The 27,943-nt window shown below is 41.8% G+C and overlaps 2 protein-coding genes across 3 annotated transcripts in view; one reads left to right on the top strand and one right to left on the bottom strand.

Moving 5' to 3' along the window:
- The window catches only part of SYN2 (synapsin II), a 177,735-nt gene that overhangs the window by 92,906 nt on the left and 56,886 nt on the right, over positions 1-27,943 (top strand). The gene's annotated exons all lie outside the window — the stretch shown is intronic.
- TIMP4 (TIMP metallopeptidase inhibitor 4) lies at positions 576-27,759 on the bottom strand. The gene is made up of 5 exons (XM_010118730.2): positions 27,148-27,759; positions 9,381-9,478; positions 4,429-4,543; positions 3,650-3,774; positions 576-3,494 (listed from the first exon to the last, which is right to left on the bottom strand). The coding sequence occupies exons 1-5, from the start codon at positions 27,275-27,277 to the stop codon at positions 3,297-3,299; spliced, it is 666 nt and encodes a 221-aa protein (XP_010117032.1). The 5' UTR covers positions 27,278-27,759; the 3' UTR covers positions 576-3,296.

The raw sequence follows: 27,943 nt of genomic DNA, 5'->3' as shown, positions 1-27,943 counted from the left end.
TTTCGCTACATTCCCACCTCCTCTGTTCACTGTCATGAAAGAACCCCGGCTTTTTCAACGTAATTGTTGGACAATTTAATTAAAACTGAACTGGAACATTGAGAAAAAGCCAGCAATATTAAAGGTGAGTTTTTTCCACTGTTCACCTGTACAGTCTCCCTTCTCTGTTCTTTTCCCTACTCGTATCACAAGCCATGTCAGTCATTTTCAAATTAAAATAAAATGTTGTACCAGGCTGTATTTCTGCTCTAACCTTTCATATAATGCATACACAGTTTCCAGAAGTAAAATAAAATGCTGTAAAAGTAATCTGCTGTTGATAATATATTGGTGCCACTACAGTAAAAATTTTGATGGGAAAATATCATATTTGGGAGGCTGCATTGCATTCAGTCCTTTTCCTAATCTTTATTAGTGCTGACTCTCAGGGAAAATAAAAGCTTATTCTGAGAGAGTTTTTTAAAAGCTTTTCTTGCTATATTATTTGTTAATATGAAAAAAAAAGTCTTTGTACCATCCATTGTGTGAAGTTTGGCCAGATCTTTGCTCACACGGAAATCAAACTGGACAGCCAGTAATTTGGAAACACCCCATATGGGATATTTTATGGCAGGTCAAATATAAAATTAAAACTAATTATGGCATACAATTCATGTTACATGTGTTCATAAATATCGAAGAAAGCATTTTTACAAGATACATAAAGAAGGCAGTCTGAGTTGTGTTAGCTGAGTTAATGGAAAACTGGAAGAAAGCTTACTAGAAAACTGGAACAGAAACAGCCCTCTGAGTTAAAAATCAGAAGATATCTGTTTGCTGCAGAGTGCTGTTCAAAAGAGACCATTACATCAAAATGGATTTGGAAACAAATGCTACACTGTACATGTACTGCATATTAACTAGCCATGTGCTCGATCCGGACTCTGGGTGGTTATTAAGCTCTTGCAGGCTTGTCTAGGGGTTGTTTTGGTTTGACATGGGGAAATAAGGCTGGTTTTTTTTAGTCTTTCTCTAAATTAGTCGTATAAATGCACAGCACTGACAGTAAATAGCACTGTCACTATTGTCTCTGCAGTACCAATTCCTTTTTGGAAGAAATGTGGCCTTTTTATTTCATTTATGTAAGCAGCCATTGTAAGTTTATGGTCCAAATTAGTGTTAGGTAATTTTTTGTTTGTCTTTAGCAAACCAGAAAATGAGCTAGGCTTTACATTTAACAGCACAAATACATAGTGTTTTAATTTAGAATTTTAAATTGAAAGAGCAAAACTGATTTACAGTAAATAAAAAGAGAAATTCTGACTATTAAGGGACATATATTCCTCAAAGGAATAACGGCATGCCTTTCTGCTGGCCTTGCACCATTTGTGCTTCATTGGAATTTTATAAGTTTAGCCACCAAAAAAGTAAATAAGAATAATTATTCTCACAAGAGTGCCATCAAAGCTGCCATTGTCTCTCATTTAAATATGCATTCATGCAATTGTCAAAACGAACCTTAGAAACACAAACAGAATATGTCACAAAAATCATTTATACAGGATTTTTTTTGCAAGTGTACGTTATGTATCCAATACAACATATCTCGGGATGTGACAAGATACATGGGACATGCTGAATTTTGTGTCCAAACTCCTGCTTCTCTGAATTGACTGGAATCAGAGATGCCTATGCTCTTGAAGATGTGTAAGTTTAAGTCCCGATGATTTTGTAAGGACTCTCCAGCAAACAGTCCAAAGGAACGATTTGGAAACCGGACCCCTGATCCAGTGGACAATAACAGCTCTGTTTGTTAACGAGTCCGTGGGCTGGAAACGGCACTCGATGGTTAGCGGGAATGAGTGAAGTGCTTGTGAGAAACATTTAAATAGAGCTGATCTAACCAAACGAGAACAGACCCGTCTAAATCTCTGCCTCTTGTTCTACATTCCCGTGTGGGGAATACATGAGAGTAATTTCTAGCCAAAATTGGAATGAAGTGAAAGAAACCGAAGGGAGAAAATTGGAGAGAGTAAAATATGTCCAAAATGGCAGCTATTACAGATTCCTGTCCTGCATGACAGCTCTCATCACAAGCAGTTGGACAACTGTCTAACCTTTGGCATTTACTGAAGTAATTTCTGAAGTTTACCACTGTGAACTGAATTACTTTTGTAAACTTAAATATTTGTGAGATCAGTTACTAACTACAGTAATCAATTCATGAAAGTTAAGGCACAAAAAACCTAAAAGGCAAAATGTGCTGTAACATTTCTCTAGTATAAGTTTATGAGCTACCAGATTTGTGATGGGTATTTGTGGATGACAAATCATTAGTGTAAATTTAAACTGTTAAATATGGTCGAGTGTTTGAGAGCTTTTTAGGCCTCACTTGCAGCGTAGGTTATTCAGCATCTATTGGGTGTGTTTTTGCGGGAGTTTCTAGAGATCAGGTTTTTAACAGTGCTGAAATGCAATGGCCTGGTCGCGCATTCGGAGAGGCGTTCTTGAGCACTGCAGCTGCTGTGATGACGGCTGTGGTTTCTGTGAATAGAAGCGGTTTTAGCCTGTCACTATTTGTGCTGGTCCCATGAAATGCCGAAGCGTTAGAACATCTGGCTGTTCCTTCAGCAAGGTGTAGCTAGGCCGCAGGAGCAGTGAATGGGTAAGAGCGTTCTGGCTATCAAGGCTGGTTTTTAACCTAGTTATCAATAAAAGTTACAGCTCTGTCGTTAAGGAAAGCAGTGGCGTAAGTAACGTACGAATATGGAGCACAGATTGTTTAATCACAGAAGCGTACGACTTGTTTCGACAGAAAAGGAAAACCAGGGATTTGTGAATCTTTTTTTCATAGCGCATTGTTACAATACTTTACATATACACTGTACAATAATTCTTTTGTCTCAGAAGACAGAAAAAAATAGTTCTATAAAACATTCTGCAGTTCATCAGAATGATTTGGAATAAAACACCAGGGCTCTCTTAATCTGCAGGTTAACAGAAATAGGGGACAAAATTCTGGCAATTCTGGCAATTCTTTTGTTCTTGTACTTTTGTATTGGTAACAGGGAAACTTGTCACGCCTCAGAGGAGCATTCTCAGCTTGAGCCTCTCTGCACAGAGCGTAACTTTACAGAGCAGCTCCCTCCAGGAGGTTTGTTCCTCATCGTGCGCGAGTGCCAATTCCGCGGACTCGGACTTTAGCGGTACAAGCCAATTTGGTTTTGTTTCTAAGCAACAGATAGATTAGACGATGGCAGTTCAAAGCTGTGAGCGTGCAGTGTTTGACGGAATTAGACTCCAAGGAAGTGATCATTTTAAGGTTCGCTGATATCAATAAACTCTTTCTCAGGGGGAGGACCACCTCGGTACCAGCTGCAAGTGCCGTCGCTTCTCTTGATGCAGGCGTAGTGCTTGGCTTGGTGCCCGTACAGCTTTCTTTCTATCAGCCAGTCTGTCCAGAGGCACTCGTTTGGTGTCGTGATGGAGCAGGGCACCATGTAGCAGGTAGTAATCTAAATGTGAAATAGTACATTAGTTCTTCAAAATGGGATTAATTCTCAAATAACGTAAAATATATGGTGTGAAAAAAAACGGTTCCCATCAGCGGAAACTGCCAGTGCCTGTAAGGTGGGCTCCCCTGTGGGACAGTGTTTTGGTCCCTGCTTACCTTGCAGCCGCAGCCCATTTGGTATCTCTGATTAAGGCTCTTCTTTTGAGACAAGGATAAATCATCCCACGGCTCAATGTAGTTGCATAAATGGATGAGGACTTTACCATCACTTAAAATCTGGCCTACAGCATAGAAAATGAGAACAATAAGGCAAGGAAATAAAACTGTTTTCTAAATACTGAAATAAATTGCAAGAATTCCTGACATTTTTAAATGATTGCACCAAGTCAGTCTTATTTCACACTTTTGTCAATGAATGTAATTATAATGGAGAGAATTGTTCTGCTGATTGCATGCTGAATAAATGTGAAATACTTAAGAAGGGTATTTTTCAAAAGATGCTGATAATCTGCCAGCAAGGGATGGATGCAAAGGCTGTAGTATGTTAAACTTGATTTCAGGGCTCTAGAAAAATCTTTAGTTTCTTAGAACCCCAAATCTGCACACACATGGGCACGCGTTGTCTTATTAACTATGTTTGCATTCCTGGGAAAATAACCACTGTTTGTTTTAAATAATAATGGCATCGTTCCTATTTAATAATTACGTAATTACTGGCTTTGACTGTCTTGGAAACTGCTTTAAGATCTTCAGATGAAGGATGGAAAGCTATGTGTAAGATCACTGTGTAATTACAGCTTTACACCATTTGTACATTTCATGGTGCTTGTATTATTTACGTAGTACATAAATATATTATTTTTTAACAAGGGCTGGCGTATTTTTGCAGCAGTTAGTTCTGGATTTACAGGTACGTTAGTTTTGTTATATATTACCTGTCAAAAGATACTGTTTTTTGTTGTTAGCTTCTAGTTTCACTCCGCAGAGTGACGAATCGAAAGGGGTGTAGACATACTGGACATCCTTGAGCTTTTCAAATCCTTTAAACATCTGAAAATTATCAGAAACAGAAGGTCAGCAGTGGAAAACAAACATGAAAAACCAGTTGCAAACAACAGCTGAAAGAAGTACAGGGTGCATCTCTTTAAAAACGGCTGTAAAGTCTGAACTTACATGAGAAAATAGCAGCAGTTAAACTCCTTCTCTACACTAAATGAACTGTCCGTTATTTTTAGAAGGAAGTTGAGTGTTCATTTTAAAAGATCGCAGGTTTTAAAATGTGCTTTTTCAGTGGATCTTTAAAGGTTTCTCTTCAAGTTATATTCTACTGGCATCTTCCATTTAAGGGGCCATGCAGGCCCAGCATTCATCTCCAACAAGGTGCTGCAGTGCTGAAAGATGCAGATATTTCCAATATATTAATAAAGGCAATTTTATCTTTATCAGTGCAGTGGTGTCTATCTTCAGGGACATGAAACATGCCAAGAAACTGAGCATCGCTCTTCTATTCTGTCATTGAAGCCAGCTGCTTTCCCACATCCAGAATTTTGCCCAGCGCGACCTTCTCAAGTAACTGGTGAAAAATGGGATCCAGCTCTTGGAATTTATAGGCTACAGTGCTGAAGCAGATAGCTTCAGAATCAAAGCCTGGGCAGCGTTCAGAGGGGCTGCCTTCTGACTAGCTGTGCCAGCTACGAAAATAATGCTTCAAGTAAGCCAGTAAAAGATCAAAACAAATGTAGTCGTGTCCGAATGTGAGAAGGAACCATAAGATGCTAATCAACCTTGGGATGCCTGTCGTCACCGAGTATAACGTAAGCGAAGGCCCGGCGCTCGGGGGCCCTGCTCAGTGACCTCATGCTGCGCGTTGCCAGCTGCAGCCGATCGCAGGGCTCGCCGCTCCCAAGGGCAGGCTCTCCCAGTTGCAGCTGGCCTCGCTGGAAAACGTGTTTGTGTTACGCGGGTTCTCTCAGGAGATTTAAATAGTACAGGGCACTAGAAAAGTCACTGCAATAGGTTGATTTTTATGAAGCCTTATTTATGGAATTAAGAAAGGCAAAGTTGTTGTCACTGGGCTTCTGATCCAAAAATATTAGATGTGAATTTGAAATACTTAGTATAAAAAACAAACACACCAAACCAAGCCAAAGCGACCAGTATCCTGTGCAAAGCAGCAGTGAGTAATGTAAAATGTATGTTACGACAATGAAAACGTGCCAGATTTTATTAGCTAAAAGTAGTCTCGTACATCAGCCCCGTAGAGCAGTTCTCAGAAAGACAAGGAGGCAGGAGCAGGCTGCGCGCAGGGAACCTGCCGATCACTGACCCAGCGCTCTGGTGGGACCCCCAGGCCTTCCTCCCTCACAGCTGGTTGGTTCCCATCTTTGAGACTTGAATTCCCTGCTTCTGCTACCCTCAATCGGCCTCGTGCAGGGTGCGGGGACTGGGCACGGATGCCCAGTAGGTACCTGAACTGTGCAAGCGTGCTCTACCTTTGAGTTCTCTCCACGTTCAGAAACCTGTGCTTGGGCTACAGCCTATAGTAGGGGTACAACTTTATCGCGTCACCTGGTCTAGGTTAACTGAAGAGGCGTTGTGGAATCAACACAAATTGATGTAGCTATGAAAAAAAAATATATAAATATCCATGGCAACTTCTAATGGAGATCTAGTTAATATTTAAATTAGTTTGGTGTTTGGTTGGTTGTTTTTTTTTTTAAATTATTGTCTCACCTATCTCAGGTTTTGACCTAGATATTTGTTAAATTGTTTCTTAAGATTTGAATCTTCTGTTTAATTCAGTAAATTGTATTTGATCTTCTCAATCATCTTCTCTCATCTGCTAAAAATATGGATACTTTTCCTGCAAAGGGATAAAATGGCTCGACCTGATTCTGCATTGTGGTGTGGTCCATTCACGTTTGAGGTCCTGGATAGGACTTTATGGAGATAGGCAAAAGGGTGGGCTATTGGGAGAACAGAGAGATGTGAGCCTGATGTTAAAGTCTGTACTTTCGTCAGTACAATTGGCACTGGAGGAGGCTGCCCAGGGCAGTGGTGGAGCCACCGTCCCTGGAGGTGTTCACAGAACGTGCAGACGTGGCACTGCAGGACACGGTTTAGTAGGCATGGTGGTGTTGGGTTGACGGTTGGACTTGGTGATCTTGGAGGTCTCTTCCAACCTTAAAGATCCTGTGATTCTATGACACTGTCCCTGTCCTTCTGAGGTGTATAACTGACACCAGTACATGGCTGTTTAATTTGGTAAAATGTGCTGATTTTGTGTATGACAGTAATATTTTGGGCCTTGCTTCACTACTCTGATAATATAGGACAAAGTGTCACAAAGGGTAATAGCGCTGTTTTAATATTTAGCTGGCTCCTCAGGGTAAGTATGATGACCAAGTCAATGACAATAATATTATGAAGACAAATATTTGATTGCATATAAATCATGTATTTTCTTCTCTCTTTAGTATGATACTGTAATTATTGCAAGAAGAGAAAATAACAGTAATTGAAAAAGTGTATGGCTTCTTAGCGTGCCAACACATATATATGAAATTGATAAACCTCATCATTATTCTTTTTTTATTTCTGAAAATGGATAAGAAAATAATATTTAAAATTATTTCATAATTAAATTAATATTTAGTATTTCTGTCCAAAATACCGGTGTGTAAATGCTAAGTCTAATGCACTGGATTTAAAATAACAGAAATAGAATTTTTGCAACAGGAATAGCAGAATAAGGCAGCCACACAAATGTTACAAATGTCGAACAGCCCAGCGAGTAACATAAAGGAGAAAGAGCAATTTGTGAATTTACGGTTGCAGTAAAATGTAACCTCTGTAGGTTCTGTGGTTTTTTTCCAAGAGGGAAGGGCTGCTGAGGGAAGTGCGAGTATGCGTATGGCTTTGAAAGCGTTCCCCAGAACTAAGACTGAGTGGACAATCGTGTTCTAGCTTGATAGACTGCAGCTCAAAAGAGGTGATTAGAGAGCCTGTTCTTAATTTTTGTGCTTTATAAGGCGAATTCTTAGCGTATCCCCCCGACCCTGTAAATGGTTATGCACAGGGTTAGCCACAACCAGGTGAGCGTGAAAAGGACGTGCAAAGTTTGTCCTAGCTGCAGGAACTCCAGTTTACAGTGTGAGAAACCCCTGTGTAGGCACTCAGAGCAGACAGACACTAATCGTGAAAAGAGAGTACACCACCGTCTGACATTCGCTATTGATACGGATTCTTTTTGATGTGATGTTAGCAGCTGAGGGCTGAGGTAAGAAGCGGTGTTACGGAGTTACTGCCCTGGTCAGCGGAGGTCGTAGTTACTCAGGGGACTGAGGTACGCCGCAGACTTTACAGTGTTATCCATAACGCCTTTCTAGGAAAATTCTGTTAATTTAAAAATGAGTATTTCTCAGCAATTTCCCAGTGTGCCCAGCCCTGTTTAATTTTGACTGGTGTGCCCACCGCCAGTTGTATGTTTAGAACATAAGGGGTTGTATCACTCCGTCAGTTCCTGTGTGATTTACCAGGCACAGGCCTCTCTGGGTTGATTTCAGCACCACACTGAGTTTCCCAGCCGTCCCACAAAAGATCTGCAGTTGACAGAAGCTCCTGTTTGCTCGCCCAACCTGTATCATGGAGATTTCACACAAAAATCCTTCTATGGGCTTTTTGAGAGGCCGAGGAGGGAGCTGGATCCCAGTGCTGCTGAGCAGCCTGTGTGGGCCTCAGCTCCTACCTCTTCCTAACTCTCTTCGGGCCAGAGGTAAGAATTTGAAGGGTGGCACTGTTATGACCCGTTTGTCTTTAGTCTAACCTGTATGTAATGATGTAGAGCGTCTTTTATGAGAAAATAAATCCCTCTGGTTTCCCCAGTCCTAGCTGATTTGCTTTCTGAAATTATGTGGAATTAAATGGAGATCCCTTACTGAGGCCTGGGTTTTCAGTAGGCCTCCACTTAGGAAAATTTGGGAGAAGCTCCAGACCAGCTCCAATATCTGAATGCGTTTCAGAGATGCCAGTGTGCTGTTACAGAAGTAGGGGATTTTTGACTGGAAATAGTAACGCAGACTTCTCATTCTTCTCCCTTGTGCTGAAGTATGAGAGGATTTGCATTTCTGTAAGGTTACTCAAGTCTTGCAGGGTTGCAACAGAAAATTAAAGTGCTAATGGGAGGAAAGAGAGTTTCTCTGGTATTTATATACTTATTTCTGTAAAGAAACATTTGAAAATATCCTTAATAGTTTAAGAAGACAGAGAGTGGCAGCTGGTGAAGAGTTTAGGCATTTGTTTTAGCAAGGTGAACACAATAGATTTGTTGAAATTGCTATAAAACCTTACCAGGATTCATGTGTAATGACTATGCCTGTCAATATTTTGAGATATCTTTGTTTACCATAGATTTTTCTTGGTAAAACTCCTGTGAGGTGATCTACTGATACAATTTGAAGGACTGCATTTTTTTGAAAGCACATAGCTGTTTAGTGGTTTACTCTAAGTGGTCCCAGTAAATGTAATCATAAAAATGAATACAAATAATACAAAATAATATTTTCTGAAAAATGAGAGATAAAAGCACCTAGCAAACTGAAAACAAACAAACAAAACCCCCCACCAACACACGCTAATACCTTGTAACTGAAAGAGACTGCCTGTAAGTTGGGGCTCATGAATGTCAGTACAGCTTTCTTTTCTTTTTTTTTTTCTTTCCCCCCCTCTTTTTTTTATCCCTCCTTTGATTTACTCTGTGTAATTCACCCGGCTCTATCTGCGGAGGCAGCTGGAGCCTTTTCCAGCGTAGAGCATTTAGGGTTAAATTGCAGTCACAGACACAGGTTATCAGCATTGAACTTCAAAAGAGCTAAGTGATTCCATGTACCTTTATTTGTTTGATTTCATACCGGATCATTTTGTGGGTATCGAGAGGATCATCGCTGGCAGGAACCACCTTTTCGCTGGATATTTTTGCTCGAATCACTGTAATAGGGAAAAAGATTTAAACCCAAGTAAGCATATGCCTAATTTTACAAGCAATAGCAAAAATTATATTGATAGATTTTAGTCTTGTTTCTACACTTTAGCTAGAAGTAGATTTTAAGGCTTGTTGCTATAAGAACACTAGATTGAGTGTTCTCAAGATAAAAACAAGTGGGCTGCCTGTGAGATAAATCTGAATTTCCATGAAACTGGAAATCTGAATTAATTTTGACTCAGTTTTGATAAAAACTGACCATCAAAATCATTAAAAGACTTGAATCCCGTAAAATTTTAAATAACATCCCTCATTATAATCAGCGCACAAAGGAAAGGGACACTTCTGTTGATGGCAAAATTGATGATCAATTAAGTAGACTTGAGGTTAACACTCTGAAAGACCGTGCCAGACAAGGTTAAAGTGTCAATTTTATGCATGAAGTCAGAAGACAAGAAGAGAATAGTCTTTCATTCTCTTTTCTGAGAGTAGAGATTTTTGCGTTTCTGTTATCTTAACACGTCATTAGTTGTGTATAAATTAATTACTCCTGGTTTTGACCCATTTTATTTATTTCTTGTTCCCCAAACAAGGAAAGTATAAGATTATATGCAAGAAATAGTTTCTTTTCCTCTCTGTTTGAGGCGTCTCGCTTGTGTATGCTCTTTCTAATACAGCAGGACTGTTCGGCACAGAGCATAACAGGATCCCAAGAGTATGGTATAGGGGCAGAATTTCTCTGGGGATTTGTCTCCCCCCGAAAGTATTTCAAGCCCTGGTTTTGCTCGGTTCTGGATGTCTGCTATTCCAGCTCCTCTGCAGATGTAGCACTTGTTGGAACAAGCAATCTGTATCTGCAGCAACAGTCAGACCCCACTCCAAGTCCAGTTTGGAACTGGGCAGAGGTGGATCTGTGCCAGGACATCTGTAGTATGATGGGCAACTTGCAGACACCTGCTTTTTTAGTTTGTTGTTGTTTTTCGTGCTGAAAGGAGCCATTCTACCAAATGAGTATGAAACAAGCACGTTGTTTCGTAGAGTAAGTTAGGTTGGAAGGAGTCTCTGGAGCTCTAGCCCAGCCTCTTGCTCAGCTTGAATCAGGATGCTCAGGGCTGCGTACGGCTGAGTTTTGAGTATCTCTGAGGATGGAGATTCTGCAGCCTCCCTCAGCCCCTCTTCCAGGGTGTGACCACTGTTACAGTGAAATCCTCATAGTTCCCATTCGCTGAAAAAAATAACAAGCTGATGCAAAGGAGAATCTTTTGGCATCAAAATCGTGCTTTTCCCCAGAAAACATTTCTTTTTAGATTGACCTCTAAACATCATATCCAAAGAGAGGTAATAAGAAACCCAGACTGGAATTTTCCTTACAGCCAAATAGAGGTCAGGCCCATCTAGTACTGGGCAATTCTCGTTTCCTCACTTATTAGCAGAGCAAATTAGACGTAATAATCAACACAATGCAGATGCCTGCAGCTTCAAAGCTCAGCTCCTCTCTTTTGGCACAAGGCTCCCTCCTCCCAAGCCATCTGAACTCTTTAAAAGGAGCGTGTTGGACCGATGGCTTGGACGGATGGGCAGAGTTCTTTTAAGTTTGAACAGCAAATTCCTCATTTCAAATGGTAAGTGGCAGCATCTCTTTAATCGCCTGCAGATGCGTTATGTTCCCACAACTTAACAGTACTTCTTAAGAGCTTTGATCTAATTCCAGATAAACAGTGTTGTGGATTGTGTGTGCTACACTGCTGGAAAGGTCAAATTAGAATCATCTTGTGCTGTTTTGCGTTGCTTTCCTTTGCATCAATACTTCCCCAAAAAAGGTTTTCTCATTAAAGAGTTAATTTGGTGTAGAAGGCAAGGGGAGAGACACCAGCTAGGAGCTAGCTCCATTATTTTCTTAAAACCATAACATGGTTTATATGCAGGAAATCTTTTCCTGCCTGCTCAATGCAAGCATTGGTAGGACAATTAAAATTACTTCTCCCCTTGCGTTTAATGTTGAAACATTACTCATGTTCATATTTTTATTAAATTCTGCTTGTTAGCATCTGAGAGAGCATTAGAGACGATCAGTGATAGCTCAAAGGGTCTCCGTGGAGTTACGCAAGGCTGAAAGTGTAATATTTTTGGGGCTGTCAGTAAGAGATCCTTTTCTGGGTGTGTAGAAGAAAATGAAAACTATTTTTATCTTGTGTATGTTTCATTCATTTGTTTAAGAGAAAGCTTCCAGATGGCGAAGGAAGACCAAATTGAGATATTTTTTTTTTTAATGACAAGCAGGTTTTGTTGTTACAGGAAGTCTAAATCTTTAGTTACTTGGATTTTGCTTTTTTATCCTCCTGAAACCAGATTCAAATGCACACAGATCTTTTGGGGCCTTTTAATCCTTCTTGGTTTTCTTTTTTTCTGTGCTTTAATATATTTTTTTCAATCGGTGTCGTCTAGCTGTCTCCTAAAACCTCTTATTCATGTGGTTGCTTCTGTTTCTAACCACAAGCACTTCCTGCTGCAGCATTCCTGGGCCCAGCCATCTCCCTCTCTGCGCTCGTGGTTCGGAGCGTGGTTAGAGCTTAGGATTCCTCCGACTCTGCACTTCTGGTCAAGAACTGGTTTCAAGTGTACCGTGGCTGGCCTGGCCTCTGACTGAGAACAACCTTTGGTTGTTCAGTGCAGTAATGTCATTTTCTCTGTCAGACACTTATTGGTTCCTTATGAGGAATTTGCATACATGGAACACAGGCACGGCCTTCAGATTCTAGTGCCGATAACTCCTTCTGCCTCAGATTCACTCTGCATTAAAAATATACACTGGTTTTCAAAAGACATTCACTCTGTTATTTCAGCATTTTGGTGGAGCTCGTATTTTGCAGTTCACGGTACTTTTATAAAATCTAAACTCTCATCCCTGCTTTGGAGCGGAAGGTTGTCTGGGGTGGCTGAGCGGGAAGGAAGTCACTGCGAGCAGAGCCAGGCAGGGGTCAGGTGGAGCCTCGGATCAGAAAGCGTACCAGCCGCGGTGTCAACCTGCTGCCTCTGCGGGCATCTGCTGCCTGGTGACCACTGTCACAGCATGGGCAGATACAGGAGGACAGTGTCCTGTTTGGCAAATCCCCTTGGCTGCTGGACATGCGTTATTGGGAATGCGGTAAGAATATTTTTATTCCTGCTTTCCTGAATAACAGTAAACATCTCCCTGCCATTTCTACATCAACAAGAGGTAATTTTGAGCTGGGTAAAGGACAGAACTTACTTGGTGTAGCGTCGGATATGTGTGTGTTAATACAGTCCGGAGAAAAGAGTTGGGTTTTATACAGTAGTCAGACATTAACTGCATCTTTCGCAAACCTGGGGGACTCCTCTCTGAAATTAGCTACGCTCATTAATTACCTGTACATAAACTGTAGATGTAGATGGAATGAGAATAAAGTAAATCCTTGCGCTTTGTCCGCTGAAATTCCCATGTTCCCTAAAAGCAGTGTCCTTTTAGACTCTGAGTTACTTCTAAGGCATTAACAAAGGGAAAGCTGTTTGGTGAAGAATTACTTTCATCGTTACAAGTTAGTATTGTTAAATAATATGTTATTTATGATGCTATTTTTATAGTATTATTGTACTTCGTAAGAATCGTAAGAAAGAGGAGGTAAGGGAGAAGTTAAAAACTGGTGAATAAATGAGATATTTTTTTCTCTGGGATCTGTTAAATATCAGCAACTGTATAATGAAAAATACTTACACAGGAAAATATTTAAGATATTACTGGACGGAAGAACAAGGAATCATAATTGCTTATGTGCATTCTTATTTTAAACATATAAACCTAAGAATAAATAAAGTAAAAATAAAAATATTGCTAAGAGTATAAATTTTAAAGATGGACAGATAGGGAGGCAGAGACTTGGAGCTTTGAAAATCCCTTTTGTCATCTGTTTGGACTCTAAAAACACTCAAGCTACATCCTGACCCAAGTTGTCAAGTGTGTTGAGATCACAGTACTGTGAGAAATACCGACTGTTGTTTTACTTAACTTGGGTTTAGTTCAACATTTTTCTTTCTGGAGTATGATTTCTATCAGAAGCAAAATATTTCACAGTCTTCTAGAATTAAAAGAGATTTAGAGGTTATTATCATGATGGATGCATCCAGTTTGAAAGATGAGCTGCACTGGAGTTTTCATAGTACCAGTGATAAACTACGTAATACCTACGATTTGTAAATGAGTGTATTTTTGGTTAGGGACTTGCGGCTTAAAGCAAAACTCCGTATTTAAGGAGCTCCGGACCTTCAGCACTAGGTAGGTTAATGAATAGAAGGGCAAGGTTGGCTAGGCTGGGATGCCTTAGCTGCTTTTTGTAAAAGTAGGGGCAAAATCCTGTCCCTTAGCCCAGCAATAGATTCTGAGGTCCATGAAGAAAGAAGTGTGGTTCTGCAGGTGGAGGAAGCCCTAGTACTGGGACTGTGCCAGCTGTTTTGATTCCCTGTTTGCCCTGGGGTTGCTCTCCTTACTGTTATGCACCTCTAAGGCCACTTGCAAATTTTAGAAACAGTGCCTCCATCGTAGACACTGCATCAAAAACAGGCAGCTACCTACACTGGAAATGAAAGTCTCTGTTTTTTTCTCCATGCTTTCTGCTGAATTTTCTTGCTGCTTGGGGTAAGTTATCCCTCATTGAGAAAAAAAGAGCAGTGAGTCCTGGCACGTCCAGATAATCAGATCCCGTTTTAGACTTCAGAGCAGAACTAGGAGGTGCAACATCTTTCATGTGGGCATCTTGAGGAGGAACACGTTTCACTTGTAGCCTCCTGTTCACTTCAGACCAAAGCTATGGTGTAGCTGTCTGAATAGAAATTTAATCTTCATCGCTTCTACGCGGTCCTTTTCTCAAGAAATCAGGAAAGTTTATTTCATCTCACACAAATAATCCAAATCACCTTTGCTACAAAGAGCCTTGAAATGAGGCATCTTTCTTTTCCTGTCAACGTAGTTTTTAAAGTAAGTTACTAAAATTTACAAACAAATGCAATAATGACTCATGCAGCTCTTTAATTTTTTTCTTAGATTTTATTGCCTCAGTTTAGCCCTTCCATTTAATTACCTAAGATATGAGGAGTTATTTTTGAGCACTTACTTCTGCTTGTCTCTTTAGTGCCTGACACTGTGGTCAGGCTGTTGCCAGGCGCGATTACTCTTGTAGGGCCAAGGAGTAAGTGGCACAAGCAGAGGGAGCTAAATAAAAGTGTATTGTTGCTGTATGGATGGGTTGAGGACAGCATCCCAAATATTTATGGGAGCAGATATAAGAAAGCATCCAAATGTGCAAAAATAGAAAACAAAAGCATTTTTCTGAAATTACATATCCGTCAGAGTATGCAGTATGAAATAAAGCAGGACTATGGACACATAATATATCTGTACGTAATTTTGAAGGCCCCTATATTCAAATGAACTTTTATATATAAAAATATGTCCTTTCACCAAAAGGAAAACATTCACATACACAATATGCAGCTGTTTCTGCTCACCCTTCTGCTGTAAGATTACTTAACTTCTGATGGCTAGACAGAAGGTTTCTCTTTCTGTTTGGGGTGCAGTAGCGCAAAGCTGCTACACCAATGTCTCCAGTTCCTGGAGGGCCTCACCCGGAATATGGACCGAGGGGAGATACCAGAGTGACAACTGCAGCACCAACCCCAGAGACCCTGAGTGCATTCAAAACTTGATGTTTCCATTCAAAAATTCTTCTTGTCCACAAGTCTTGTTGATTTTTTTTTTGGCAGAGTAGGGTTTGGTTTGTTTGTTTTTTATCACAACCTTATTTAGAGGCTCTTTTTTATCAAAATAGATTAATGAAAGAGGTTTGCTCTTCTCGATTTTGCCTCATTGCAGGCAGCTTTGTGAGAAAATGCTATTTTATGTATCCAAAGGGAGTGAATACCACTACTACAGAAATTGCAGTGGTTCTTATTCAGTTGCCTCTGTTCCAGCACATTTGTAAAACTGTATTTATATTCGTTTGTATTTATGCTCTCTTTGTAACCCCCACTGTGAAATGGGGGTTCTTTTCCTACCTAGGTGAGTGAATCAAAACAGAAACTCGTAGCAAATCCTCAGTTTACCTGGGGGTAATTTTTACTGGTGCTAATACAACCTGACCCCATCTGACAGAGATATGCCTGCCTGTTTTTGAGAACATAGACTCCTCATTTAAATTAACTAGAAAAGGCTTTATTAAATTTATTATGCCTTTATTTGTTTTGTGGTATCATAAGGGAAACTTCCAAAATTGATGCATTAACTCATCAATGACATAATACTGATGACTTCTGTTTGAATTTTGGGACAAAGCACTTTGAAATAACTAGAGACTGCGTGCGGTGTTGGTAGTGCCACAGGGTCCGTTACAGCCAGAAGAAAACTAATCCAGGAGCTGTCTGCTAGCAAACATTTGTGGCCAAAGGATAGGCAATTACCTTCAGGGTTTTTACCTATAGGATGAAGAAAGAAAGGGTTTTATGAACAGCCTGTCACTCTTTCTCTACGAGTGATCAGCACAATCCAGGACCACCCCCTCCCTGTAGTATGCAGGTATTAAAATACTTCATGTACTGTAAGAGAAGAATGGGCACAAATCTGGTAATGAGATTTTCAGCAGTGCCCATTTTCAGTCTTGGGGGTGAGTTGATTCAGTGCGAGACTGGAGAGGAGAGGAAGCTTGAAATCACAGGAGGGACTGTAACTCATTCCTCCTCATAACCAAAGAGCTGCTGCAGGTGGAATCTCTGTGCTCAGAGTAGCCTGGCCAGCATACACAGCTGCGGGTCAGATTTGGTTCCAGTTCAAATCGGGCACCTACTGGCCAAGAACTGAAACGCGAACAACCAGAAAGCAAACTCAAAGTTTGTGAGCAGAACTGGCCTCTTCTACCGTATTCACCTAAACTCAGATTATGGTACGGTAACCCTAGGAGTCCAAGATCAGTGCCTTGAACTCTGAAGACAGCGCATAGACACACCATGTCATTCACCTTCCTGGGGTCTAGATGCGGTAGCTGCCATACCCGGTATATCATGGTCCAGCCTTACAACCTCTTGCTCTCTTGAAGAATGCTGCGGACAAGTGACACTACCAAAGCTGCCAGAGGAGGCCAGGAACACGGTTTTGAATACTTGGGTTCCATGAGTACAGGGATATGACAAAAAAAAAAAATACATTATTTTGTTTGGAAACTAGGCGTTTGATATGCTTAACTTTTCTTGCACGGAGGGAAAAGAGTCAGCAAGCAAGGAGAATAATCTTAACCTCCAAAAGGAAGAGGAATCCGCACAGAATTTGTCACAACAGACAAAAATGAATGAACCTATTTAAAGCAGTACTGCACAGGATAGAAAAGAGAGAGTAGATCGCTTGGAGAGAATCCTAAAATTTTGTGTATTGGCCTCTGATTTATATTGCTTACGAAACCTCTAAAACCTTACGAGAGGTTGTAAAAGACTTACTCTATACTTTAGAGCAACTGTCCATCTGGACAGCATTGCCCCTTTCCCTGTGCAACTCTGCCGTATTTTTAACTAAATATGCTAAATTGTTCTGTTAGCTAACAGACCTGCCATATTTGCTTATTTGTAGAGGTTTGAGTTTCCCCAGTGAACAAAGCAAATTAACTTGCTTACAGATTCACGTAATATGCATTCATCTGTCTTTATGTGGAAAAGCTTGTAACTTCTCAAACTGCATACGAAGGGAAGAGAGAAGTATTGGCAGTACGAAAGGAGCATCGTAACGTTGGTTCGAACTCACAGTATCGCTAATGCTGCCAAAGGATGGCGATTTGTCCAAAAGAAGGCAAAAGTTATTGACTGATTGACATTAAAGTAATGATTTAAAATAAGTTAATTAACTACCTAACGTGTAGCTTTACATACAGTCTGATATTTTCAAAGCTGGTTATTTTAGAGACTTAGAAATCATTTTTAGGAGAATGAAGATGTTTATTTTCTTACATTTGTGATTCGGTATTTGATGTGCCTGTGTTAGCTTCCAACAGAATTAGCAGTAATGCTCCCCGAAAGAGAGCTATGAAGTGCAGTAGACATGGCTGTACCGTAGGGAGGTTCTTGAGCACTGACATTCTCTTCCCTTGGTAGGAGAATTCCTGTATCCATCGATACGGTAAGTACTTGTGTGTTACATGTGTCGCTTGGAGCAGGGATCGCGTCTGCTGCGTTTTAATGAAACACAGTAATGAGTAATACTATCAAGTGCCAGTGCCATGAGAAAAACGTTATGGCTTAATAAGTTGCCCTTGACCTGAAATATTTAAGACCTTTTCAAAGCAAGTCCCTTAACGGCAAATATTCTGGTTTCTCCCTTCATGCTGAAGGATTTGCCAACTACAGTCTCATAAAAATGCCATTATTTTTCATCCCGTTCCCATTTATAATTTTCTTCATTTTTCTCTGCTCTGAGTCCAGAAAAAGGCTCTGCTAGTGCTGTAACTCCATTTCACGTATTGTGAGTGGAGGTGAGCTGTACTGCATGCAAAAAGGTCTGCACTCTGTTTCCAAAAAGTCCTCTACTTGTTATTGCTTCGGTTATTTGGTTTTCAACTTGGAGACATGTAAATCCCTGTCTTTATATACGGTAAGTAACCTGTGTTAAACTCACAGGCAACTTACACTTTTGCAAACTGACTCAAATTTATTTGTGATCTTTCAGATCTGGTTGTTCTGGATTTACTGGAACACTGGCAGGGCTTCATCTTCTGTTCGTTACTGTACTATTTTTAAACTTCTTTAAAGAAGAATTTGGCATCGATGTGGTTTAGGTTCCATCCTTTTAATACAAAATATGTCTCTCTCACTCTGTTGTTCTCTTTTACATAGATGTATTTTCCTGGTTTATAAGGGCCATAATTCTTTCTATGTCAAGCGCTTCCAGTCAGCTAGAGACCACTTCTGCCATGGGTGCCCAAATGCTTTACCATCAGTTGGTTTTGTTGTGGGTTTGGGGTTTTTAATCAAAATTTGCTGGCCACCACCAGTTTCACAGTAGTCACGTCTTTTTTTCGTCTTACACAGAAGGCCCTAGATCTTGTACGGGGTGTGGGGGAGATGGGAAGTTGAGTCTGGGTGCTGAATGAAAATGGATGCATTTTAGCAAAATGGTTTGTGTAGTGTTCATAGGAGATCAAAGATGACTCCCAGATTCCCACAGGAGCGCTGCCAAATTATCGACGATAATCCCAGTTTGGTGGTGAGGCAGACAGAACAATACACAGCTTTGAGAAGAAAGCTGGCACATCTCTCCGATGTCTGATGTCACGGCCATTCAGTGCAGGTGTTCCACACAGGTTTTGCTTTCAGTGCTTACAACATAAAGAAGATTGCAACCATTCTTCTGCATTGCTGGTTGCTTAATTATTATGCAAGCTTTTAATCGGTCCAGGCTTCAATAGAGAGATAGATGATTCCTTCAGGATATCTGCGGAGATGCTGGGTCATCCTTCTTATCTTGGGAGTGGAAACCTGACATTAAACACCTGTGCTTTCTTTTGAGAACCAAGCTATTGAGTGGTCTTAAAACAGCTGAAAAAACCAAATGTGTTTGGCAAACAGCTCATCGATCATTTTGTCTTTCAACGAGACAGATCAGCAAACAGCAGTTTCCTTTCCAAACTGTGACCCAACTCAGGTGTTCGAAGGTGCTCTGCTGGTTCAGTTCTAGATACAAACAGAATGCAGCAGCAGCAAAACTGGCCCAGCACTGAGGGAATCTGAAAAAATCTTTTCATCTTTTCCTCTGTGTTTGCAGGATGGATTTCTTCACTGTAAGTCTACATTGCTACTGTTCACCCTTCCTCCAGAACTCCTAGACCCAAAGTCAGGGAATCTGTAGTTCAAAAGATGTTTGTGCTACTTAGGATGTAAAGACAATTTTATTTTTGCTGCTTTGTATTTTAGTTTTCTGATATTCCATCGATAAATGCTTACAGCCGTCTGTAAAATAACTAAATCAGCAGCACAGAGATTAACTGAGCCACGCTTTCTGAAATCACAAGAAAGACAAAGAGTGGCACTTAGTGGGCTCTTTGAACACGAGTGTTTTGGATCTGTAACCGCAGAGCTTGTTGAAGAACGTGACCGTACCGATAGCAGCCTTGTCCTGCATGCTGTGGAAGGCAGTGCAGAGGAAAGCACTGTGCTCCCAGTTGCCTGGGAAGGTAAGTGTGGTGAGATAACAATCACACCAGGAACTGAAAAATCAAATCACTACAGTAAAGTTTTATCGCTTGGGCTAAAAGAACTCCAGGGAAATTTCTGAAGGCGAAGATTAGTTTAAAGTCAGGAGTGGGCCAGACCTAAATTCTACTAACCCAATGCAAAATAGGAAACAAGGAGAAAAAGATGGTGGATGGACCTACATGGTGCACGTTGAAGGGAAAGGTCCCAAATGCGTTTGAGAAGGTGTCACAGGTGAATCAGTATGGGTCCCTCTACCCAGTTCATACAGCCCCGTGCACATGTTTCAGTCACACGAGACAGCAGTGAAACGCCTTTCTCTTCTAGGAGATAAATCAGGATGTGTCATTGTTCACTGTTGTTCAAGGCGTTTTTATTCAGAAAACAACTAGCTCATTCCAACAACTCACCTTCTTGAAAAACCTGTGAGTACTTGTGAAGTCACAAAAGCAGCTATCAGGGATTGTTTTGTCACCATTTCACATGGCTGTTAATTTGCACTGTGTTATTTTTCAACATAAATCCTTTTCAGAATTTGGTTACTTTTTGTGTACTAACACAAAACCGCTAGCCTGCATCCAAAATGCATTTCCAGTTGAGGCTTTCGGAATGCAGAAGGCCTATATTTGAGCTCCTTAGGACTCTCAGCTAGGTCAGGATTTTGTGAATCTCTGTGTTTTTGGCTCGGGATGCAAGAATTCCTTGTGACGAAGGCAAGAGCTGATCGGGTTTGGCTTCCTTGTTAAACCAGAAGATTACGCAGTTTTATTTTTTTTTAATTAGAAGAATACATTCGATTTATGAGAGTGAGGTTTTAAAATTTAGATTTTATAAAATTTCAAATAGAAGAGGTGAGTGTATTTTTAACCGACGCGTGGTATTCTTGTAACTTAAATATTACCTAAAAAATAGCGTAGATTTCCTGATGCTGTTCAAGGTCGGTTTTATTTTTCTGCACTGTTTTTACAGCTGCTACTCATGTTACCAGAAATATTTCTCTCTACTTCACAAGCCTCAAATACCACATCATTTGACTAGTAATCAACATCTGCCTAATTTCAGCAGAAGAATAACACTCCCTTTATGCTCTGAAGCCTGTAGAACAACATACATCATGTTATTGTAGCTTTCCATTCATAGCTGCACGCCCCTTCCTCCCTGCGGAAGGAGCCCCGCGTTTCTGAGACGCTTTTTAATGAGAAAGGTAGGGATTAAAGTTGGTAGATTAATAGGATTAAGAGTTTGGCAGTCTTTCATGTTCCGTGTTGTATGTTATTTAATCTTTGTTTCCAGGCTTGCGTTTTGTTTTCCACACAGTGTGTGCAGAGCGTTGGTTTGGAAATCATGGGGGTTTCGTTTCTTAGCACCATAATGCATGCTTTTAAAGAGAAGTAACACAGTTCCTGATTTTCTGATCCTGCGTTTATACTCAGCACTGAGTCAGTGTTACCGAGTTACTCCCAGTCAGGCAATAGCATAATTCTTCTGCCATTTCATTTCACTGCACAGTCCTCAGCTTTGTTTTTTCACTAGAGGTAAATTGGTTTATGCTTGTCAGCTCCAATTCAATCGACAGGAGTGTTGTGCTCAGTGGATTTGTCTCCTTAAAATTCTGTCCCGTTGTTCCGTTTCGTGATGCCACCTCATTTTGCAGCCACAACTTTGGAGCTGTTGGGCCCACCGCCATGGAAAAGTTCAATGGGCAAAGGGAAGGAGAGTGGCTGTGTTTTTCCAGACTGAGCCCCGTTTTCACGCTTAAATGGCAGGGTTCTGCAGAGCAGTAATTACAGAAGATTGGAAATTATTTCATAGAGTTGCATGATCCTGGCAAGGTGATTGAAATCTTAGATTCAGAACTGAGAAGTAAGTTAGGAAACTAACTCCACGTGGCATTTTGAAGTCCTCAAAATCTTTGCTCCTGTCTTAAACCCTGCAGTAGATGTAGGGTTATGGGTAGATCTGACTCAATGAATGCTTCCTGCTCCCAAACAGGAAATTCAGTCTTTTTCCTCGGAAGCTGTTTCACCAACATTTAGTTAAATGTTCCCTAGACTGCTCTTGCCATAGATGCACTCCAAGAACTCACCGAACGCAAGTATCGCAGTGCAAAGACAGGTGCAAATACAGGAGCTGTAAGTCATTGACAGCACCGCATCTTTGCAGTCCGTGCAGTCATTTTTTGTACTTTTGAAAGCATTTAGAAGTTTTCGGCTACGATGCCAAGAAATTTATATGTACAGCCATTATAACTTAATAGTAATATGTAAGTATTTGTACCAGTGGTGGGCCTTTGCAGAGTTGCAGGTATTTTTTCCTTTGTTACAAACTTCACTCAGTGTATCAGCAGCTACTTTAAACTGAGTAACTTCCTAGGATTCATGTTGTCTAGGGTTTCTTAAATTTTAGTTGAAAATACTATTAATGGGTATAAAAGTTTGCATAACAGACAAGTAGGAAAATCACTATGCAATTCTTTCGTAGTTACAGAAGAAACCCATCTCCTTTTATGTAACCGACTCTGGTAGGACGTTGTACAGCCAGAACAGGTGAAAGGTGGGGCTGGTGGTTACGTCATTTATGAGTCTGCTGAAGTGTGGGTTAAGGGTAAAATATCTACTTCTTAATCATTACCCTTCCAACCCTAACCATTCTATGATTCTATGATTTCTGTTAATGAACTTTGTGTTAGTCATGTACAAAAAGCGGGCCCAGGGAAGGGTGTGACTGCTAATCCTACAGGCCAGCATTGTCTTCTGCACACTGGTGGGGCTCTCCTGAGCCTAGGCCTGGAGTTCAGCTTCTCTCAGCCAGTTGCTGAGGACATGAGGGCAAGAAAATGACCTCATTTTCAGCACCTCTGCGTTAAACCTGCCGAATATGAGTAACTGGACTTCTGAATTAGTGTAATTTCTAGCTGCTTTTAAGATGATTCATTGGTAAATGTAATTAGGGTTCTGCAAATATTGTTCTGGCAGCATGCTTGTTCAATGGCACTAATGCAGTCTCACAACTTCTTTTTCATAACACTTCTCGCAAGAAACATGCTCAGGTGCTGTTGTTTGAGAGAGAACTAGAACAGCAAAAGTCCAGTACATTGTTTATATAATTGAATTCACAATTCTTGAAGTGGAAACGCGGGTTTTATTTCTGTGTGGGACCCCTGAGAAATGGTAGGTGCGTAATCCTTTCCAGTCAGTGAGGAGTTACTCGAGCAATACCCCTGTGTGTTATTGTCACCGATTTCTGCTCTGGAGGAAGGACATTGCTACGAAGGAGTGAGATCTGCCTCCAGTTGTCAGGACAATAACAGAAATGTAGATCGTAGACCAAGTACTGTAATCCTTCCCTGCTGTGGGGGAGAAGTCTAAAAGACCGTAGGCGCCTCCAGGATGTAAAGCTGCGTGACCTGACGTCTGTCAGGGAGGTGTCAGCATGGCCCGTCACCCAGGATCCTGCCCGGGCCTGCCAGCAGTGTTCTACGGTCAGGCCGTCTTGCCGTTCCCTAACGTAACGGCTTCAGGAGTCGGGATTTGTAGTGAGACTGTTCAAACCCTCACCGAAGACTAAGGTCTGTTGCATCCCTGTCTCTGATGGTCTTATCTTACGTGGTTATAGGGTTATTGCTGTTTGTGGGAACCCTGCACCCCCAAACACGTGGCGATTAATTGCACAGCTGCTTAATTTCGTGTCAAACCCCCCCTGAAGGTGCTCAGCACCCAGACATGCGGATCATCGGGATCTGCACAACTACAGTGCCTGCAGCAGGTGGCCTCTGTGAGATTAAGGAGGTGATGGGTGTGTATAACGTAATACAGCAAGAATAAAATACAGAAGCTACTTTAATGTCACTGCTCACCTTTTCTCCCCAGACTTGGAAGAAGTACTGCCTACTTTTCTAATACGTTTTCCAATCCTCATTTTCCCCATCAGGTAAAGTTACTTCCCACTCTAATAATGTACAAATTAATCCATTCCAGTACAAAACTAGATATTATATTGCAGAGAGAGAAAATCACGGGATGCTGAGCCATGAAAGATTTAATACGAAATTCAATAATAAAGAAATAGCATATTGTAATTTTTTCCCAGAGGGGCTGACTTTGAAAACTTAATTCTGGTGTATTTAAATAAAATTTTTATTGTTACTTTTGAAAGTGATTAAAATTTAATATATTGTCTGGCACATCTTTGCAGTGCCTGATCTCAGTGATCTTATGAGATTTTAACAGGCTGAAAACGCTGCCAAGCTCCAGCTGTAAAGCTTCCATCGTATTTCGAAATGTGCCACTCTTCTCCAAAGCTATATCGTAGATATTATTTGTACTCCAGATCTGTTAGTAATTTCTGTTGGAGCGTAGTGCCCAATATTCAGTAAAATATAATTTCTGTCATATGTTTAAGAAAAAACAACCACCATGACACAGTTTGGATCAGAAAGAGTACCTCTAGCTTTAGAGATAGGGCACTGGTGTTACATAGCTGAGAACTGCAAAGTATTTGTGTGTTTGTCCTGCTGTCCGAAAAATAACCTGGCTTATGCCTAAGGGGGAAAAATCCAGCATGAATTGAAAGTGGCAGGCTTTAGAAAGGAGTCGGGCCTCTCCACATACACCGTTTCTCTCTACAGGTTGTCTCATTTGAGGTGAACGCTGGTTTAGAATTGAGTCCAGGAAGCCTGAAGTCAGTGGCAAAAGGGAAATCTGTTCTCTTGACGCTATGATAAACTCTGGTTCTCTCCAAAAAAAGCCATTATCAGAGGAATTTTCTTGTGTTGGCTTGAAACTGTGGTGCCTGGCTCCTGAATCAGAAACGTTAAGGAGCACATTCTCATCTCATTTCACTTCTGTGAGGAGAAGGCTCCTGGGTTCCTCAGGAGAGTGAAGGGCTGGGCACGGGTGGTGGGCAGTGAAAGTCCTCTGAGAAGTGTGGGTGTTCGGGGGCTTTGAAGGCCTTCCGCACAAGTTTGGGAAGGCCTCAACGCCATTTAGAAGAACACAAAAGGAATGTGTCTCCCTGTTTGATAAAACATGGTGCGAGGCACTTGCTACACATGAGGATTTACCTCTCTTTGAAGTGAAATTTAAAACTACTGAAGAGTTCATGAAAGCTGCTGAGATCTGTACAGAATCCCACCTGGCAGGATCTGTTACCCGTGGTTACCGTTCCTCCCGGGGTGTTCAGCCCTGCAACGCCTGCGGGGCTCTGCGCTGGGTCCTCGTTTGGGTTTTAGCTAGCACCTCCTGGGGCCAGAAGCGCCCTCTCACTCCAGGCCCGTCAGAAAGCCTGCTGTTTCTGTCAAAGTGCTCGGGTTGTGTGGGAGCTGTGGGTCTTTAGGAAGAGAGTAAAACCGCAAAAGCCTCCTGACAGTAAACCCCCTTCCACCTCCATTTTCACTCCGCCCAAAGCACAAGTGGTGCTCAAGGAAATTAAAAATGTGACAGGGACATCACGAAACGGAGAAATAACACAGTAACTGAAGTACATGGAGCAGTTGGTAGCTCTATGGCCAAGACTGAGACTTTGTCTCGGTTTTTATTTACTGCAGAATGTAGAGGCATGGCATGGTTCCTTTTTTTTAAGAAGGTGTGCAAGGCCTGCAGCCTCGGGCAGCCCCGAGGGGTGGGGTGAAAAGCCTGGGCGCGGGGTGGAAACACGCCGGCCGCGGCGTCGGGGATGGAGGAGCTGTCCTTGCCCAGCTGGCTGGTGGAGGTTGCTCTGACTCGAGCAGTCAGCTCCACTGGTCTCCTCCAGCTCCTTGAATGTAATTTCACTCTGCTCGTGCAAGAGTGTGGCCAAAGCAAATAAATTAATTAATCTGTAAATGCTTAGCGCAGGTTTTATGTGTGCATATATGCAAATGCATAGATAAAAATATCTACACACATAGTTATATGAATGTTTACATATCTCTACCATTTTATAATATGTAGAAATGCTATTTTTAAACCATAAATGTTACACAAAGGGATCCTTGATATAAACATTCCTTAGCCAAAAGGTACAGTTAACTTAAATAGGAATGTTTATATAAGTGAGAGCTTGAGCATCAAGTCCAAATATAAAGTAGTTTTATTTCTCAATCTTTGTATTTAAATATAAATAAAAAATAGCATATATATCTACCCTTTGTAAAGTCTATCTAAGAATGGAATAAATCTCAATATATCTAATAAGGATGGCCAGAGGGGCTTCCCGAGGGAAGGTGGCTCACAGTGAGTATTTGGAGTTTCCTCTGTACTGTGAAATTGTTTATTTAGTAAAATGGAGCCTGTTGAGAAACTGTCACTTTCTGTGTGCAGGAAGGCAGCAGGCTGGGACAGTTAAATGGAGTTATATACAGTGAAGCTCCCGGTAGCACAGCTTCCGTTCCCATTCGCACCTCAAGCACCCCCAAGTTTGCAATGCCTGCTGTAGGTAATCTAATGCAAAAGATGGCTGAACAGAGCCAGATTAAAAACCAATTTAACTGATGGCCGCAAACAGCGCCTAGAGTTTGTCATGGCTACAAAGATTTTCTGTGGGGGTACAAAAGCAATGAATCAGTATGCAGGAGGTGTTCCCTGCCCCATAGAGATGCTAATGTGGTGGCACTTTGGAAACCCATGTTCTACATTTGCTGCTCGCACTGGAGGGAAGCTAACCAGCCCTAGCTGGAGCTCATGAAATCAAAAGCCTGCAAAATGTCACCGCTTCTATCCCCACGCAGCCCGATTTTGAGATCTCTCGTTTCTTTCTGGAAGTTGTTTGACAACCACAGTGCTAACTGAATATTGTTAAGCGCAACTGGCCCAAAGGCTGGAAAGTGATGTTTGTACAGACCTGCTGTAGCCAGTTTATCCGCAGAAAATAAAGGGCCTGTCCCTTTCCTGCTCAAGTGTTTTTGGAAAATGGCAAAAAGCCCCCAAAACCACGTAAAGAAAATGTAGTCTGGCAGAACAAAGCTCAAGTGCTTCAACATGTTATCACTGGGGACTTTTATTTTGGGTGGGGTTTTTTCTTCCCCACCAAAGTGCTATTAAAAAATATTTATATGCCTAGTTTACAGATAGCAGATGTGTTTAGAGAGAATATTCTGCTGGAGACACCGTTAAGAGTGGCCGTTTGAAAGGTCAGGTATCCTTCCCTGCTTACTCTAAGTTAGGATTTCATATAGAAGCCATTAAAAAAAAAAAAAGTGCATTAAATAATAGAGCAATTTCAACAATTTGTAACCACAACTGTTGTGGAACAACAAGAAAAGCAGAACAGCTCCCACGGGTTTGTTTTCCCATAGCCCTCTCTGTGGAAGGGCTCCCTGCCGTGGTTGTGTTCCCAGCTCCTCGGAGAGCCTGCGCTGCCTGTGAGGCGTGCTCCTCTCCGGCCCCGGGCGCGGCGCTCCGACTTGGCTCCCTATGGGCTCCTCGGCCGGGGCTAGGCGCGCGTCGCGGGTCGGACTCACCTAAGGCCGCGTCGCAGATGAGCTGCTGCGGGTGAGCCGGGGCGCAGCTGCACGCCTCCGCCAGCTCCCGGAGGCGGTGGCTCAGAAGGAGAAGCGCGGCGAACAAGAAGGCGCTGGGTCCAGGGTTCATGGTGCCTCGAGCCCAGCTGATCGGTCAGCCCAGGGAAAATGTTTGCCGGCTGTGGGGTTTGGTCTGACCTTCCCAAACAGCTGTCTGGTTTCTGCTGCGCGCAGTTCCGCTCCGGCTGGCTGGGCTGCTTGAGGAAAGCCCTCTAACGCTGGCTCCGAGTGCGCGCTCCTGGTAGCCGACTTCTGATTCCCCTGACATGGGACCCTCTCATTTATGGCCCCGGCACCACCTCCGGACTCCGCCTTCCGCTCAGGAAAAAGCCGTCGCTGGTGAAAGTCCCTGCACCGGGCGAGGGGTCACCTCAGCAAGCGGCGCAGGGTCGCTGCTGTGAGGCAGCGGAGCTGGGAATAATCGAAAGCCTTCGCCAAAACGTCTTTTACAAGTCTCTGCAGCTGGTTTTGTGATCGTTAGCAGAAGGAAGAGTTCATCTTTTTTGAGTGCGTTTCCTCCCAGTTTGAATTTAAAAACTGTCTCTGCTACCTTCCCTGTTTTGGTGGAGCAAACAAAGCTGTCCTTTTTTAAGCTCCGTTTTCGTTTGCAGTCCCCGATCTTCCTGCGCTTCTGTGCGTTTTCCTGAAGCGACGTCCCTGTTTGCAGGCTGGACAGAACGTCATTCATGGAAAGGCAGCGTTTCAATGCTGCGCTTGTGAGCCTCCAACAATTGCT

The sequence above is a fragment of the Chlamydotis macqueenii genome, chromosome 10 (genome assembly GCF_036417535.1).
Source record: "Chlamydotis macqueenii isolate bChlMac1 chromosome 10, bChlMac1.mat, whole genome shotgun sequence".
NCBI classification, from domain to species: Eukaryota; Metazoa; Chordata; class Aves; order Otidiformes; family Otididae; genus Chlamydotis; species Chlamydotis macqueenii.
This window is presented reverse-complemented; position numbering and strand designations above follow the sequence as displayed.